The sequence below is a fragment of the Oryza glaberrima genome, chromosome 1 (genome assembly GCF_000147395.1).
Source record: "Oryza glaberrima chromosome 1, OglaRS2, whole genome shotgun sequence".
In the NCBI taxonomy this organism is placed as follows: domain Eukaryota; kingdom Viridiplantae; phylum Streptophyta; class Magnoliopsida; order Poales; family Poaceae; genus Oryza; species Oryza glaberrima.
In genome coordinates this window covers 32,314,733-32,332,654 of record NC_068326.1, presented here as the reverse complement: position 1 = coordinate 32,332,654, position 17,922 = coordinate 32,314,733, and the positions used below count along the sequence as shown (strand labels likewise).

The window sequence follows — 17,922 nt, the reverse complement described above, 5'->3', positions numbered from 1 at the left end:
TGCACCGACATGCTGTCGCTCATGGTGTAGGACTCTGTTGTCGTCCCTTGTTGCGCCGCTTATGATGTTGTGCTTGGCTACCGCGACTCTAGTCCAACGCATGGGAGGTCGACCTTTTCGCACGCTTCTCCTCCCTCGATGACATGCTCCGCCACTTCGTCGCCAATGGCTTCTTCACCGATGAGACTGTCGTCCTCTTCGGAGCTCACACTATCGGCGACACTCACTGCTCCTCCTTCCTTGAGCTCGTAGCCACCTCCTTAGCTCTATCGTTGCTCATCCTGGATCTGGTGAGCTCGATGCTGGAGGGACGGCGTGGTGGTGCTTGCAGTAGCGGCTAGCAGCACACGAGCATGTGACCTCAAGGATGTCACTGGCTGTACCGTTTGTACTCGTGGCCTACTATTGCCTTCTTGACTACCCCACTACCTTTACTATCCACCACCCTCTTTCGTTTTATGGCTTTGGTGGTGCCATCAACATGTCACCGCTCTCGGTTCTCCTATCGCCTCCATCACTTGGCTTTTCTAAACCCACTACCTCCCTCCCTAGCCTGACCTAAATCCCTAACCAGAGTCGTCGCTTTGTCTTTACTATCGGAGGGTCACGTGAGTTGGTCGAGTTGTCTGAGTTAATTAAAGGAGCCGGCCTAGTGTATGAATCATAAGTTAAATCGATGGTTCAAAATTTGTAAGATTTTTTCTCTAATTTCCTATTAGATACCAGCTAGAAATGCAATATAAATGTCGAAGAATTTTGAGTAGTATTTGTATTTCCGTTGAAAGTGATTTACAAACGGATACGGGATACGACTGGCATTAGACCAACAAAAATTGATTCAGTATCAGATGGTCACAGTCGCGGGCTCACATGGCAAATTAAAGGGCCCGTCACGGTCACCATCTTGATTTCTTGACACAGAAGACGGGGGCAAGAACGAATTAATTAATTCCCCGCAAAAAAATTAATTATAAGTGCGAGTAGTTCATGATCCATGCGGAGATCTGATAACATTAGCGTCTACAGGAGATCGGTTCATAAACCATTCCCAGCCATGAATGGTTTATGGTGAGGCGTATAAATGTATACAAAGGTGCCCAAAGTCTCAAAATGAACATATTTCTACCACTCAAGTTTAATTTGTTTCAAAATAAAACTATTTCTCCATCTACACCCCTCATCTCAACCAACCATAACTATTCTCCATTTATTTTCCTCACTTATTTTTATTTCTCAACTAATTATAACCTTATTTTAATCATTTACACATACTTTCTTCATGCCTATGTCTAACTTCAGAAATGTTTTTATTTTGGATGGAGGAAGTAGCTTCGTAGACCTTTATACTTCGAACAAACTTTCACTCTGCAATTTATATATAGATCTAGATAGTAGTAGCCAGGACGACGATAGGTTGATGCTTATTTTGCCTCTCAAATTAATAGAGCAGTATCTTTTTACTGCAGTAGGTTGATTATGTCAATTGCATTCATAGGCAATCTTCAATGGACTTGCATCTCACTCCATAATGTAAAATTGAAGAGGCAAAGCCACATAACTATCTCTAATGCAACTGGTATCCAGCTCCTCATCATTGTAGCACTTGTGTCTCGCCCAACCACGTTGGCCATATATAGGTATCGGGCCAAAAGTCGCTTGCTACTTCATCCTTCTTGCCAACCAACGCGGTTCGGAAGAAGCCACCATACAATCACGTATTCATCCTCTAGAAGAAGAGCACCATGGGTTGCCAACTTCTTGTTGGGTCTCCCCATGTCGAACTTGAACCCCAATGCAACTCCGTCGTCTCTCATTTCCTCCCCAAAGGCTGCGCCTGGTAGCCCTTGTCTCCTGCCAAGTCATGAGCGCCAACACTGCACTAGATTTGGTGCCGCTGCCTCCTCTCCTCTCTTCTCTAGCGCCAACTCTGCCGTCGCTGCCACATCAGCTGAGCTCGGGAGGGAGCGATGAGAAGGAAAGAGGAGATGATTTATATATTTTTTTATGACTAGCTATAGCATCATGATGTAGGCCAACGGATGAATCGATGGTTAAAAAGCACACCTAGTTAAACTTTTGCAAACTAAGTTGCTAGGCTTGGTTGGAGAAACAAATGCTAACTAAGCTAGATTATGTTGTGCAAACCTAGCTTGACCGTGGCTCAAGCGGTTGTTGATAAAAATCCTGACAATAGAAACTTATAAGACCTGAATCTTGTTTGTGTGTCTTATTTCTTGTGTGAGGTATGGTAGTCAGACGCGTGGCATTTTTATACAAGTTTAGGGCCTACTCGAAATAATAACCCTACGTCCTATTGGTTTGGGTAGGCCTATTACTTTTATTGATATATGTGCCTATCCTAAGCCTATGTGCTAGTCTTGCTAGGAATTTTAACGAGATGTTGGTCGGACATATGAAAACTCGGCTCCGGTGGCTCTTGATGGATCGAAGGCTGGATATCGCGGTGGGATTTGTGAGCATCAAGGTTTGAGTAGATTGTTGTTCTGTTCAGTTCCTCCTCCATCTTCCTTCTGGTGCTAGGCCTTTATACCCTAGGTTCTCCTGTATTCTGTTCTTAACAGTCTTTGGTTGAGTCTTGTTTGAGTCCGAGTAATTCTCCCACATTATTCTTAAAGTAGGTACTTCCTCCGTTTCACAATGTAAGTCATTTTAACATTTCCCACATACATATTGATGTTAATGAATATACATAGATATGTATGTGGGAAATGCTAGAATGATTTACATTGTGAAACGGAGGAAGCATTGTTTTTCTTTTATGTGATTAAAATGTAATTCTTTACTGGGGGTAAGGTGCAAGGTGCTAACTAGTGGTTCTACTTTAAGGTGCAAGATGCGTACGTGCTCACTGCTCAGTACATTGACGCGAAGGACACGTTCCTTAATTATGTATTTAAGCCGGCTAATTGACAGTGTAAGATATATCGAAACGTACTGTGTACAATTGAGCGAAACGTAATTCTGAAGCTGTCGCTGTTCCAATCCACCAAACAAAATGTACGTGGGCGTCGGCGCCGCCACGCATGGACGATGCATGTGTCCATGCTGCCATTGCTCATGCAGACTTGCAACTCCCTACTCAGTCCAAACGGCCCCCTCCCTGTACTGTTCGCCTGAACTTCTACACAGTCTCAAGGTACCTACACGAATTAAGCTCAACAACCAAATGCCGAAACAGAGGCGGCCACACTTATAACCCTATGCTATACTTCACTGTTAGGCTAGTTTCAGGATGGCAACTCAGCACCTGATCAGCCCATAAACCAAACTAGTGTGATCAGCACCTGATCTGGTTCTTGATCGATACAGCTTTACAAAATGTGGAATCTAGAGATTTAGTTCAATATTGAAACCTTTAGTTGAGAAGCAAATGCCAGTATAATATTCCAGCTAGCTGATTTGCGATACATGAGCAAACATATTCAATTCCTTACTTGGAGAACTTAATCTGACCAGGAATCATATTTCTGACCTCAAGATACCATTTTATATCATCCTGCTTCCGTTGCCTATCCGATTATCCGTCGGTGGCCCGTACGGGCGTCGTGCCGATCGATCTAGATAATTCAACGCGTAGCGGCTCACCTTGAAAATGCCCCACGGCGACGTCGCGACGGCCTCCCACGACTTGGCCACGGCCCACGGGCAGCTACCAGACGATCAGTTGGAGGCGGCACAGTTACACGCAGCACGAGTGATTTTGCCGTTGGCCTTCCATTTATATAAGTCTGGTGTTGCAGTTCGCAGCTCGCACCAATGCAATAGCGAAACTCGTCATTTTGGATCCAGTGAACAGCGGACTGGAGAACGACGTCGGCGACGGTGCAGAGCAGAGTGCAGCACTACTAGCAGAGTAGCAGGTTGTTCAATCTGTACTCTTTTCTGATCTCTTTGATGTGTCTTACAGGCGGATCATAGAAACTTTACTACTGTACTAGTACTGAATACTGATCAGTACTATACATAACTACATATAAACTACTCCATCAGCAAAAGTTACTGGCTAGTAATATGCAGACTTGAATTATACTTGTTGATTTGGTCATATGGAGAGCATGTCAGCAAAAAGGACCATCCCCTGCATACTGACAGCCAGGAGATCATGTTGTTAACTACCCTGAACATTTTGAGTTTGTTGCAAGAGCACTGTCAGATCAGTCGGTTGGGTTGGGAGAAGAGGACGGTATGGTCTGCACCTATGCATGGCTATTATCGGTGTATTAGAATTCAGAGATGTACTAGTCTTGCACTAAAGGCTTGCACCTAATTTCTATTGATTGATATCTCGAGCAGGAGTACTAGAAAATAGTACTACTAGTAGCAATCACCTACCATCAGAAGATAACGAAATGGATTATGGTACATGATGGAATTAGTTCTGTTCGCACGAACCTGATAATGCCCGTTTAAGCCTGACAAAACCACGTATCATGGACTAATGACGTATGCATGATCTATGTAAAACCAAGTGTGATTTTGGTTTATTTGTGATGGAAAATTAGCAACGAAATATTTAACCATGAGTTGGTTTGAGTGAGAAATTTGGTTTGGATTGTTGGCGATTTTAGGCGACAATGCTTATGACTAACGTAGGTCAGGTTACGATATCTGTGCCCAGAATCGGATGTTTGATTTACGTGTGTGCAGGTGATCGAAGTCAACCGCGGTCAATGGCGAGGACCGGGACTATACTCAGGGAGGAGCAGAGGTCCAGCACGGTCAAGAGGCCATGTGACAAGGTGGGACTGACGTCATGATCCCTGATGGTCAGCCTAAGTAGACGGCGGATTGGGACTAGACTTAGGGGGAGTTGAGGTCCAGAACGATCGACGAATCCGTGTGACAAGGTTGAGATCAAGGTGACGCACGGTGGACGAACACCGTGTCGGGAAGACTTCGCAACGGGCTTCACAAGGTCAAGTGTGCAAGTGCCGGGTTCACGAAGAAAATGGAGAATAGAAGAGGAGCTACAGTACTAAGTACTGTAGCATGCAGGCGTGCACTGGCGTGTGCATGAGATGGCAAGTGCAGCTAGCTGATTGGCTAGCTAGCTTGCACATGGGCTCGGTTGGGACGGAAGCCAAGCCAACGCCTGATTGGCTCCAGGTAGGGATGAAAACGGAGCGGATAGTTTCCGTCCGCTCTGGACAAAAACGGATACGGATACCTTTCGGATCGGATAATTCTCGGATAGTTCAGATATGGATACGAATACGGATATTTTCTCCCGGATATGAATACGAATATGGTACCAGGGTTTCCGTCGGATACGGATAATAATTCGGATATCCGGTGAACAGTGCTATTCGGATATCCGCAGGAACCATGAGACATACCCCATATCTTTCTAACTCTATAACCTTCAATATACCTTTATAGATTTTAATAGTAGTTTATCTCTTAACACTAGTCCATACTATTAATATTATTTAAATTTTAAAAAATATTTATAAATTATACCTCATGTTATATAAAATGAGCTAATTATATATGTTGATATTTGCTTCTATTAGAAGTTGAGTTGGTTTTTGTGTTCCGAGAAAAAATTGTTTCCGTATTCGTGTCCGATCATATTCGATTCTTATTCGTATTCGAGATAATCCGTATTTGTTTCCGTATTCGAGCTACCCGTATTCGTTTTCGTATCCGGTAAAAAATATGAAAACGAATATGGTATGAGCATTATCCGTCTGTATCCGCTCCGTTTTCATCCCTAGCTCCAGGCCCGAGTGCTTGGCTGGCAGGGAGGCCAGGCCGAGCAGGCCCAAGAGAAGACGACGGCCCACGGCATCGACACCATGCACGGACACGCGACGACAAGCAATTCGGCGCGCGCAGGCACGGGGTCCACGCTGTTTCGCGCGGCTCGGAGGCAGGAGCCGTACGCGTGGGACCCACGCGCGATTTAGCGAGCGCGCGCGGGAGCGGCTCGATGGGACGCGTGGAGGCTTCGGACTGGATGCGTGCAGATGAGCGCGGGATTCACGCGGTGGAGCGCGCGCTCTCGCGTGCTGAGGCGCGACGTGGCGGCGTGTTACTGGCCTGGAGCAGGAGCACGCGGATCGTGCAAGGGAGTGCAGCGTGGAGGAGTTCGGATCGACTACGTGGCAGCGATCTGGAGCTATTCCTTTGAGGAGAAGGAAAAGCAAGTGGCTGAGATTGAGTCCAGGGTGGGTTTTGCCCTAGAGGTATTTGAGACAATATCTTAGGGGGGTATTAGGCTATAAATAGAGAGATGGATGCAAGGGTGGAGGTTGCTCCTTTTGTAATCCTTTTGAGATGCTCGGTGAGAGAGTTTCGGTGTAAGTTTGGAGTGTGTTTGCCTGAGAGGCTTTTGTATTAGAATTAGTTTGGAGTGTGTTTGCCCAAGAGATTTTTAAGTTTGAATTAATGTTTCTATGAAGGTGTATGTTTGCTCCTAGTTGAGCGGTTATTTAGCAACACCTATGAATGAGATGATTTGAAAGATTTTATTTTTGCCTTGTCCATTTAAATTCTGCTTGCGATTTAAACTTTGCAATGATGAGATTTGCTATCTTCCTCTCATCTCTCTTCTAGTTTCGGGAATTCCTTCTCTCTTCTTTTTTAGGTCCGGCTTTTCTAATAGTTGCGATTCTAGTAAGAATTTTGAGAAAATCGTTTTGATGGGTATTTTCAAGGGCGAATTTTGAATTGCTATATTCACCCCCCTCTATAGCCGTTCTTGGTCTTTCAATCTAGGGCCTGTAGCTAATTAAGAATCTTTAACCGTACCGTACTGATCACATCTCCGATAAACCGAAGCGAACACATCGAACATTTCCTTTGCTACATCTCCAAACATATCTGAGACCATATGGGAAAATAAAATTAATTTATCACAGAAAATACCAAGCGTACTAATCAGATTATTGTGTATGATCCTTTTAATCACCCTGTTAAACTAGTGACAAAAGATGATCAACTGTTCCGAACACGTCGGGTTTCATCCGTAAACATAATCAACGCGTAATTAATGATGATTTCCATGAAACGCTAGGCAACAACAGCATGCATACAAACAACCGTTAACATCTCTCGCAACCATAAACATTTCATTTGTCACGTTCTAATCCCCAATGATGACGCACGTATACACTCGAGAAGTCGAGAGCGACCTACGCCCAACCGTCGTCGCGGCTCCAGCTTCGGAATCCGCGAAATCGCAGCATCCAAAGGCTCGGACGCGCGCGCGCCCGGGTGGACAGCTCGGTGTTCGGCCTTGGCGGTGGCGGTGGCGCGGGCGTGTCGTGGTCGAGGTGTTCGGCCTTCTCCGGCGCCGTGGCCGCCGAGGAGAAGAGCCACCGGCTTGACAACGACGAGACCTGGACCGACGCCGCCGACCGCCGCCACACGTGGCCGAGGGCGATCCTCCGGAAGATGCCGGCGAGGAAGCCGATCTTGATCCGCTTGAACCTGTACCGCGTCTTGCCGCCTGTCTTCGCCTTGCCCTTCCCCTGCGGACGACGGCGTGGCGCCGCCGGCGCCGCCGCGCCAGCCTTGCCGCCGTGCCGGAGCAGGTACGACGGCGGCGGGGTGATGGCCGGGACTGCGCCGGCGACCATCCGGGACACGTCGACCTTGGGCGTGCCAGGCTGCGACTCCCAGACGAACGGCACCGAGCCGGGCTCGGCGGCCCAGTAGTGGCGGAAGGAGCGGCTCGCCGCCGACCTCTCCTTGGCGAGGAGCCGCTCGTAGAACTTGCCGTCCTGCTTGATCCGGAGTGGGCTCTGCGGCAGGATGCCCCGGAGCGGGCTCTTCGGCCGCGCCACCTCCGCCGCGTTGGGAGGCATCTCCGATGATCTCTCCAAGCTAGCTAGCTTAGCTGCTGCTGCTGCTGCTGCGCTCGTGTGCTTGGCTTGGCTTCTTGCAGGACTCGCAGTGTCGCGGTGCGTACATGTACGAGCTGGAAGGTGTGCGCACTATGCAGCGTCTTATATAGCGGATCGTGTTCGGTGGTTGGCTGTCACTTGTCGTGCTCACGTACGCTTGCTTGCTTCACGGCCGAGCCGAGCCAACCCGATCGCCAATTCACCATGTCGATCGACCACTGCACGATGCTGCATTGCTGTGAGTGCCATGTACGTCAATCGGTACGTTGCGAGAGCAGAGTATGCTCTGCTCCCTGCATCAGCCAGTAGCAGATAGTCATTGACCGATGCGACAGATTATTACTTCGGATACTTGTCTAGATGAAACCGACGATCCAACTGAACTATAATGAAGAAACCCAGAGCCGATGTACTACTGGCTGGACGAGGCATTGCGTTTTGGGCGATAATTTCATGGATGAACGCTGTGTCGGTCAAGTAGTTTAACATCATCATGTGATCCCCATGCGTATAAAATGCCTTGTTCTGATACTCAAGCTTCGCTATGTTCGTTAAGGAAAAAAAAAAAAAGAGCTTCACTACAACTCCGGCCCGTTGCGTGTGCTGTGTACTAGAGCGTTTCGAGGTCCGCATCGTGCACAGTAACGCGTCGCCTTCCTGCCTTACACTGTCGATTTTTATTCTCTCATTGTTACACTCCATGGACCTGCCCGCTCGAAAGCGAACGTCGCAATTGTTCATCATGGATTTGATAAGTTCTCGGAATTGACGGCGGGCTGAGTTGTGCCTCAAGGAAGTGGGGAAAGCCGGAAACACCGGACAAGAATTGAGTTCAGTCGCCTGTCAACAAACCTCAGCAATTGCAATTCCGTTCGGAATTTCGGTCCCAATCGACGATCGTAATCTTCCTTTTATTTTTCCCCTCTGAATGAACTGTACTCGACTCGATCAATTCTAGGCTTATTTCACGAGACTACGTGGTTTTTTTTTTAAACTGCGAGACTAAGTGTTTGCAACCGATCAAAATGAGTCCTTCTGAGAGTAATTCTAAGGAGGTACCATGAGATACTAAAAATTTAGTGTAAAAATTGGTCACTCATGGTACCTCACAGTACCTAGGTATCAAGAGATACCAAATTTACAATAAAAAAATAGTACCTCATGGTACCTCCTTAAGAACTGTAAAATTGCTCTTCTAAACCAAAACCACACAATCTGATGGAGTTATAGGCTGACAGCCAACCGGGGCCGTGATTGTCTGTACAAAACAGCCCATCAATCTAATAAGCCCATGAATACCTCCGAGGCGTTGGCAACTCCGCAATGCTGCTGCGGCAAATACTACTCCTAGCAGTACTATTTCAGACAAAATCACACAAAAAATATGTGCTCTTCAGGGTGTCCAAGAGAGGTCCACTACTATAAGTACATGACATTGTACAAAGTCAGTAAAGTACAACAACAACATGGTGCGTGTCAGAGTATGCACGTATCGTGTTCGAAGAATTTGTACAAGTGATCAAGACATCAAGTGCTAGTGAGTGCACGGCGAGAAAATCAGCCATTACCAGGAACGGCGAGAAAATCAACCATTACCTTGGCGGCGAGCGGGACGGCGACCAGCATCTCCACGATGGGGAGGATGCTGCTGAGGAATGTCACCCACGCCGCCGAGCTCTTGTCACGCTGGGCGTTGCAGAGCGGCCCCGCCACGCGGCCCAGGCTGGACACGACGGCGGTGAGCAGGGTGAACGCCAGGGCCTTGGTGTACAGGTCGTACTCCGGCGTGCCGAACAGCGCCGCGTACGCCGCCCCGAGCATCCCGAAGCCGAACGTCGCCACGACGACGGTCGGAAGCACCTCCATCTTGCGGTCAGCGGCCGCGGCCGCCTCGTCGGCGGGCATGCTCACGGCGTAGTACATGGCGGCGACGGTGATCTCCGGGAAGAGCGCGAGCGCCGCGGCGCCACCGAGGAACTCCTGGCCGAGAGTCACCGCGGTGACCGCGAGCACGGCCATGACGCCTTTCTTGAGGTACCTCACGATGGACAGCACCTTGTCCCTGGCGCCCTGGTTCCTGAACCCGAGCGGCATGCACGTCGCCACGACCAAGAACACGCTGAGCGCCGACGCCAGGAACGACACCGAGAGGTCCAGCCGGCGTCCGCCCATCACCTGCAGGGCGGCGTTGCTGAACGCGCCAAACACGAGCGTGGTCTGCACGGCGAAGGCCGTGGCCGCCGCGAACAGCGCCACCTTGCGGGCGCTCTTGACCTGCGCCTCGAACGCCTCGTCGCGCGCGCTCCCCTCCGTCGGCGTCGCGTGGTACGCGAGCACGCCGACGATGCCCTGCACGGGCAGCAGGTTGAGCGACAGCAAGCCATTGCCTTCGCCGATGAGGACGAGGAGCAGGGAGTTCGTGGCGACGAGCGACGCGCCGCTGGTCACGCACAGGAGCTGCAGGGACCGGACGTGCCATCGGCGCAGCCGCCTGTGATCTGACAAGAACAGCTTCATGTAGATGAGCAGGAGAGCGGACAGGTATGTCACGACGAGGAAGCAGCCGCCGGCGGCCAGGACGTGGCGGTGCAGGTGGACATCTTTGCCTGCCGAGAAAGCTGCCGCGAGGATGCCGGTTGCTATGGCGATGAAGGTTTCGGCTAGTGATATGACACGCTTCAACGTCTTCTTTGTCACCTGCATTTGCAGTTCCTCGCTGTCATCCTGGGAAGGGTAAAAAAAAATTATCACTAGTTATTTCCATTTTTTTTTGGGAGTAAATCACTCGAGGGTAAGAGTTTCTCCACCTGAAATTTCCATTGAAAAGTGAGTAACGGGTTACAGGCTATCAGAGTTCAGGCATAAACCAACAGCTTTGCCATAACAGATTAGCAGAGTTTAGGGGCCGGGAGAGAACAATAGAACATTTTTCCAGGCTATGAGGACAATTCTATCTTAGCACTTTAAATGCTAAACCCATAAGAAAGCATCATCGATACACCGACGAAGAAGTCGTTGAAGACAGGGTTGAAGATGTCTGAACACCACATCGTGCCTGCCCACAGGCAGATTAAGAAGAAAGAGCGGAAATGGTTAACGGGGATGGCCGGCGGAGGCTTTATGTTTCTCAGTTATTTCCATGTTTTATCTCCCGAGTAAAACTAGCTAATCGCCTTCAGAAGGCGATTAGATCCACAAATGGTCTCTTATTAGCTAAATCTAGTACTATTAGAAAGCTGCCCAAGTAGTATTTTGCTGTGGTCTCGAAGTCCCAACACACTGAATATATGTCAGAGATGGAATCAAACAGAAATTGGTAACAAGACATGAAACTCTCTGAAAAGAAAGTTGTTTTCCTAAGAAAAGAAAGCTGTACTACTGGCTAACTAATTTTGTCAGAGTTGTCCATGATCCATGCTAACAGAGTTTAGATCTTTATTTTTTTTTTTCTGTACTCCTTTCTCTACTTATCGGCTTTATGCAAGTTACTTCAGCATCTCGGCAGAGTCTAATAAGCAAATAACTTAAAATAATTTATATCATTAGAATCTCTCTTAACAAGAGGTGACTTTGTTCAAAATATATGTACATATGATTTTTATACACATGTTTTAAAGGACTAGCCAAATCATGCTGTTAGCTGCGTTCGAAAAAAAAATCATCCTGTTAGCTTCAAAAGCACGGACGCGAACAATAAGAAATTTACTAACGATAAAACAATTGACATGACAGTTAGATTTGCATCATAAAACAATCATGAAAAGAAACTAATTAGGAACACGAAAATTTTGGTCTAGATCCATGAAATTGGACGAAAAGATTGGTACAAAACTACAAACAAAACAAGCACGAAGCAAGATAAAAGAGATCTCTTCTCTTTACCTGAAAAGAATCAGAGTCCTCTTCCGTAGAGATCATCTTTCCGATGATCCACGAGAATACGAGACCGAAGCTGAGATGGTAGTCGAAACTCGATAGAGTTGCTCAGAGGAAGAGATGGGGAAATGCAGGGGACGACTAAACTCTCTCTGGACTCTAGTCAACATAGAAAAACAATTGCCACTAATCTTCTTGGCAATTTCGTTTTAAAAGTTCTCATTGGGTCGTTGTCGTGTGTTAACTTTTCTTTTTTCATAGTCTATACGTTAAAGCTTGATCAGTAATATAAACTACTAGGAATCAATATTATCATTACACCGTTATAAAATTGAAAAATACGGATAAAAAAATGCATCATGGAGAGTGCGAGAGTGAAAAATGTCGAAGGTAGATATGATATTAATAGTGTGTTTAGGTGTAACATGCCATGGGGACAGAGGCAGGAGTATTGAGGGGGGTGGCCAGGAACCCGGTCAAGAAAAATTTGTAGCTATGCCTAACCTAATTTTATCGTATGTGCACTAGTGGCGGAGCCAGGAATTTAAACATGTGGGGTCAATTACTAGTGGTTTGTATTTAAGTGGGGTCATTTCTCTAAATTTTTTTGGATTTATACATAAAAATTGAGATTTATAGGACATTTTTTAAAAAGTTGTGGGGTTAGCCGACCCCACTGAAATGGCCTAAATCCACCACTGATGTGCACCCCCTCAATACAAATTTAAACACCTGTATTAGCTTAAACTTGATATAAAGCAGAGTAAATTAAATAGAGTAAATTACACCAGTAGTCCTTAAACTTGTAACGAAGTTTCACTTAGATCCACGAACTTGCAAAACGCGCATCAAGATCCTTAAACTTGGTTTAATGCATCATCCCGGTCCAAAGCTTTGTTTGACCGTGGTTTTGCCTATGTGGCATGCTCCGTAGACGATGACATGAAATTTTTTTTATTTTTTTCTCCCTTCTTCCTTCTTTTTTTTCTCCCTTCTTATCTCTTTTTTTTCTCCACTTTGCCTCCTTCCTCTCTTCTGCTGCATTTTTCTCCACGCGAGGTGAGGAAGGAGAGAAAAGATGGGAAGCAAGAAAGGAAAAAAGAAAATTTAGCCATGTTATCGTCCATGTGGCATACCACATAGGTAAGACCATGGTTAAACCAGGGTTTGGACCGTGATGATACATTAAACTAAGTTTAAGGGTCTTGATACGTGTTTTGCAAGTTCGTGGACCTAAGTAAAAGTTCGTTACAAGTTTAAGGACCGCTCGTGTAATTTACTCAATTAAATAGGTGGCACCCCTCATCTCGTTCTAGCTCCGCCCTGCAATAGGAGGATGGTGCAGATTCATTTTTAGTCTTTTTAGAGTAGTACTAGCAAGAATCACGCGTTACGCTGCGTGCATGGGTATGAATGTTTCAAGCTGTGTTATTAAGATCAAAACAACACAGGTGACTTCTTTTCCCAACTTTCTCAACTCAACTCAATCGTTTTCCACATGCCCGCTTTTCAAACTACTAAACGGTATATTTTTTTGCAAAAAAATTTCTATACGAAAGTTGATTTAAAAATCATATTGATCTATTTTTCAAAAAATAATAATAAATACTTAATTAATCACGTGCTAATGGACCACTCCGTTTTTCGTAGACAGGAGATTGGTTCCCAACACACCCAAATGAAAAGCCACAGTATCTACAGTTGTAACTTTTAAGAATTATATATAAACATTGTCTAAAAGAACTTTATGTCAGAAGCATACCCACATATGCATGTACACATTGTGACTATCACCAAGATTTAAATGTGAATACAATCTGTTTGCTCACATAATTGTTTGTACAATCATGTACACTTACAAAAAAGTAGCAATGACAGAGGACAATGGATCTTACATAATGTGGAGTATAGGTTAGAAAAAACAACAATCATTAGGTGATATGAGAATTGCAGCATTTTCTCATAGATACCTTCGTCATGAACAAATTGAATCTTTTCTCATCTATAGCACTGCAGCACAAAGAAAAATTTAGTGCTTTAGCTCAATAAAAACAATAGTACATCACTTACAACAGATTAGTAGACGATTGGTACCTCCTTTGCATAATGGCACAGAATTTTGAGGTATCCCCTACAGAATACAGGGCATGTTTGGATGTCATCCATATATTGCTACACAATGAGTATATAGTAGGTAGTACAAATACTCATATAAGAAACTGTGTTGAAATATCTCTGTAGCTTTGGAGAAGGGGCAAACATAACATTTCATGAATTAAAAAAAGTTATAAAATCATATTTTGAAGTCAGCTTATAATGAAAACTCTATAAGTATATTTGCAAAGAAAAAATTCAATTGGAAGGATGGGTTATTAGAAAATTCCAAAACAATGCAGCGCTGAAAAAAAAAATGAAAGTAGGAATAATGCTTGTCAAGAAAAAATTACACCCCAGTGTGCCCTATTGGAACATATGACATGTCTCATGTAAAATTGTTTGAAGTGCATGTCACTTCGTCACACACAAATAAATTGAAATAATACTTTATGATCAAAGCAGAAAAGAGAATAACACAGTACGTATAGCTAGAGATACTAAGGGTTGGATTCTTTGGAATAGCACATATGTATTGTTAATCGGTATGGACTACACAGATCAACCGAGAATGGAACTATGCAGGTTACAACTCAGAAGTACCTATGGCTTTAATCCTCTCAGGCAACCATGGTTTCAGTGTCACTGAAACACCCTGCAAACAACGCTAACCTATGAAATCAATGTTCCATTAAATATTAAACAATAGTAGCAGATATAGAAATGACTATAGCACAAGAAAAATGTTAGCTAACATACATAGGGCCTGCACTGATTTTAAAAATGTAGTAATTGCGGTCTAGTAAAGTTCACAAATACTGAAATCTTCAATCGAACCAAATAAATATTTGTTCGCTAGATGTACAACATAACCTGTGATTACTGCCTTGACTTATAGACCCAATATTGACCCAATGTATTGGTTACAATATGATTCGTAGAATAATGGAGCTTCCTCCAGATAGGAGGCTAAAAGACCTGCACCATGAAATCATATCATTACCTTAATATCGGCACAATTATCTGTCTATACTGAGCCCTAAAGACCCTGAGGTTTGTCTCATAGAAAATTAACTGCATGATCCAAATATAAGGGTAATATGCCAAGATTGTCAGGCTTACAGTGAATTTCTGATGATGTATGCATCACAATAGCCAATATAAGATTGTCGACAAAGAATACCATCAATGCAAATGCGTATGTTACCATTATGTGTACTGAATTAGCGCACGACGAATTAACAAATAAAATATGATTTGTTGGAGAGGAAGGAAATTGAGGCAAAACCTTCTGATAGCATAAACATGATATGCTATCATGGAACTAAACCTAAATTATCTGATAAGAAATATGAAGACCACATATATCATCAAAAGAAGACAATAAGAAAACATCCATACCTAAAAACAGAAGCATAGAAAGGTGGCAGCAAGAAAACTCATTGACATGCCCACAAAATATTATTACCAGTATTGTACAATGAAGGAATACTGACATTACTTCAGAATTCACTCATTAACATTTACAGGAAAAGGACAACTAAGCAAAGAACATCAAAACTTGAACTCTCCAACTAACTTTTTATATTTTGAAGTATATATCTTGGGAAAAAAAATCACATCTGCCATGTAGTACTATATCATATACATTTATCTACAATCCTGAATGAGCGTAATTGATAATAATAAAAAAAGGTTTTTTTAAGTATATATTCTTGTAGACCAATTTGTTAAGATTCCAGAAACAATTGGCATATATATGTACCGATGTACATCAGGATTTCATTATGAAGATCATGTACACATCTTTAACCTGTACATTTCTGGTAGTTGACATAGATGGTGCACTGTCATCTTCAATATTTTATCATTATTAGTGAAAAGTTTTTTACACAGAAGTTAGCTGGCATAAAAGTTATATGACATTATAATTAAAAAAGTTGCAGGAACAAATGTATTTGAGAATAAACTTAGATTTGCCACTAAAAATTTTACCAAGCACATAGAAGGCTTTTGTTAAAGAGAGAAATTTTACTGGCATCAGCCTAATCATTTCTTCTCCTCCTTATCTCAGAAGCCCGCATAGGAGCCGATCAGCCGAAGAGAGCAAACTGAAAAGGAAGAAATTCAACAGCATACCTGAACGACTATGGTGTTATATGCGGTGACAACGGAGGAGCAGATTGCTCCCAGCGCGGCGCAGGCCTTGATGTGGGCCTGGATGCCGCCATCGCTGCCACCAGCATGAACAACACATGCGGCCATGGCATCTAGTGGGCCATCGTAGCAGGCTATTGGTGAGGGGCACAAATGCTGTTAGGAGAAGATGGTTGAGAATCCATAATAATATACATTTCAAATCCATTTTCTATAATAATATTTTCATAGTAAAATTTTGCTGCTCCTATATAAAGCTATTTTGATTTAGCACGACATTCATATAGTGTAAAAAAAACATATACAGATGACCAAGAAAATCTGTCAACTATTACAGTGCAAAAGATCTTAATCATATCATATAGGCAGCTGCAGTAATCCTTAAACTTTTGTAGACATAATAGCAATCAACAGAATGATGTCAGCAACCTGAAAACATATATTAAATTCCAATACAATATATACAGGACAGAAGGAGAGGATTTGATCTGTACCTGGACGGTGATGTTTAAACTTTAGTACTGAATAATCTAGCATTCTAGCCTGCACTCCCTTTTTTTCTTTCCTTCCTACCAATCATGTGAAACTCATAATGAGCAGCAAGTCAAGAATAGAGATCAAGGGCTAGAACAGATATGTATATATGCATATAATAGGGATTTAAGTAGTAGTGTACCAAATTGTGTCTGCTGATGGCTTCAGCAGAGGAGTAGAACAACAAATATGGAATCAGCGCAAGCAAGCAGGCTGGATCGATCATATATATTGATTAAGAGGATTAGGCAAAGGGAGTGTAAAGTTGACCTGGGGAGGAGTAGAATGGGTGGTAGCAGATCGTCAGGTCGCCAGGTCGCAGAGGTGACAAACCAGTCCCGGCAACTCCCTACGGTGGCGAACTAATCCCAGTGAGATTCGGCGACACCCAAACTGTCAGGGGAAGGGAACGGAGACAGTGCCTGCGGCGAGAGGGCGCGGCCGGGGAATGAGATGGCGCTTCCGCCATCCCGCGGAGAGAGGGCGAGTGAAAGGAGACGGCGCCACCATCGTCTTGCAGCGAGAGGGCGAGGCGGCGGCACCAGCCATCGGGCGTGGGGGTGGAGCGCGAGGTTGGGGGCGGCTAGGCAGCGCTAGGGTTTTGTGGGGGAGGGTGAAAGCATGAGATCTAAGCCGTTCATTCCCAAATCACCGATCCGAGGGCAGTGAAACATCCGCCAGCTGAGCCACACGGATGGTCGGATCGAGCCTCACGGCGATCGTACGGTGAACACAAACTCGGACGTGGGCATTATTTTACGAAAGCAGGAGGGTTTTTCTGAAAAAATCGCATGACGTGGCGCTGTAAATTCCAAGCATTCCCACGGCGTTTAAGTAAATCAGTATACGCCTTCAGTTATTCAAACGGAGCTAATTTTCACCAAAGGATAAAACAAGCAGCCGCAATTTAAGTTTGCTTCTATGTTAGTAGTAGTAGTTTTTGGAACATCTGCAAGCAATTAGCAAATGACAAAGGCCCTTTACCTTATGAGTGATTCTACAGTGTATTGTATCATACTCCTGCCGTCCCCTCCGTCCCATAATATAAGGGATTTTGAGTTTTTGCTTATACTGTTTGACCACTCGTCTGATTAAAAAAAATTGTGCAAATATAAAAAAACGAAAAATTGTACTTAAAATACTTTGGATAATAAAGTAAGTAAAAAAATAAATAATAATTCTAAAATTTTTTGAATAAGATGAGTGGTTAAACAATGCAAGCAAAAACTTAAAATCCCTTACATTACGGGACTGAGGGAGTATTTTTAGAGTATTTTTTTATATAAAATTTATTACCTCAATAATAGGATATACCAAATTTGCAATAAAAAAATTGGTACCTATTCGTACATCTTAAGTACTACTACCTCCGTTTCAGGTTATAAGACGT

At 44.3% G+C, this 17,922-nt stretch overlaps 3 protein-coding genes across 8 annotated transcripts; all 3 read right to left on the bottom strand.

The window, feature by feature from the left end:
- Positions 1 to 6,911: 6,911 nt before the first annotated feature.
- LOC127760110 (uncharacterized) lies at positions 6,912 to 7,929 on the bottom strand. The gene has a single exon (XM_052284322.1). It carries the CDS (start codon positions 7,830 to 7,832, stop codon positions 7,158 to 7,160), a length of 675 nt encoding a protein of 224 aa, XP_052140282.1. The 5' UTR covers positions 7,833 to 7,929; the 3' UTR covers positions 6,912 to 7,157.
- A 1,135-nt stretch (positions 7,930 to 9,064) lies between these two features.
- On the bottom strand, positions 9,065 to 11,904 carry LOC127769551 (uncharacterized). Its single transcript, XM_052295150.1, has 2 exons — positions 11,754 to 11,904; positions 9,065 to 10,595 (listed from the first exon to the last, which is right to left on the bottom strand). The coding sequence occupies exons 1-2, from the start codon at positions 11,787 to 11,789 to the stop codon at positions 9,429 to 9,431; spliced, it is 1,203 nt and encodes a 400-aa protein (XP_052151110.1). The 5' UTR covers positions 11,790 to 11,904; the 3' UTR covers positions 9,065 to 9,428.
- An 816-nt stretch (positions 11,905 to 12,720) lies between these two features.
- LOC127757326 (probable thiamine biosynthetic bifunctional enzyme, chloroplastic) lies at positions 12,721 to 17,110 on the bottom strand. Of its 6 annotated transcripts, XM_052282844.1 has the most exons (6): positions 16,803 to 17,110; positions 16,493 to 16,567; positions 15,981 to 16,154; positions 14,445 to 14,496; positions 13,842 to 13,878; positions 12,721 to 13,757 (listed from the first exon to the last, which is right to left on the bottom strand). In XM_052282844.1, the coding sequence occupies exons 3-6, from the start codon at positions 16,104 to 16,106 to the stop codon at positions 13,679 to 13,681; spliced, it is 294 nt and encodes a 97-aa protein (XP_052138804.1). In that variant the 5' UTR covers positions 16,107 to 16,154; positions 16,493 to 16,567; positions 16,803 to 17,110; the 3' UTR covers positions 12,721 to 13,678. The 6 variants fall into 6 exon arrangements, 2 of the variants coding, with proteins under 2 accessions (XP_052138804.1, XP_052138799.1); XR_008013417.1 differs by having other exon boundaries at positions 14,445 to 14,513; positions 15,981 to 17,110; XM_052282839.1 differs by having other exon boundaries at positions 15,981 to 17,110.
- Between the last annotated feature and the right edge of the window lie 812 nt (positions 17,111 to 17,922).

Bases quoted from the DNA above. Each gene is read 5' to 3' on its own strand.
- LOC127769551 (XM_052295150.1), bottom strand. From the start codon at position 11,789: ATGATCTCTACGGAAGAGGACTCTGATTCTTTTCAG. The intron at 10,596-11,753 runs GTAAAGAGAAGA...TACCCTTCCCAG, and splicing joins AGGACTCTGATTCTTTTCAG to GATGACAGCGAGGAACTGCA.
- LOC127757326 (XM_052282839.1), bottom strand. From the start codon at position 16,106: ATGGCCGCATGTGTTGTTCATGCTGGTGGCAGCGATGGCGGCATCCAG. The intron at 14,497-15,980 runs GTATGCTGTTGA...CGTTGTTTGCAG, and splicing joins ATAACACCATAGTCGTTCAG to GGTGTTTCAGTGACACTGAA. The intron at 13,879-14,444 runs GTACTTCTGAGT...TGTATTCTGTAG, and splicing joins TGAGAGGATTAAAGCCATAG to GGGATACCTCAAAATTCTGT.
- LOC127760110 (XM_052284322.1), bottom strand. From the start codon at position 7,832: ATGCCTCCCAACGCGGCGGAGGTGGCGCGGCCGAAGAGCCCGCTCCGG.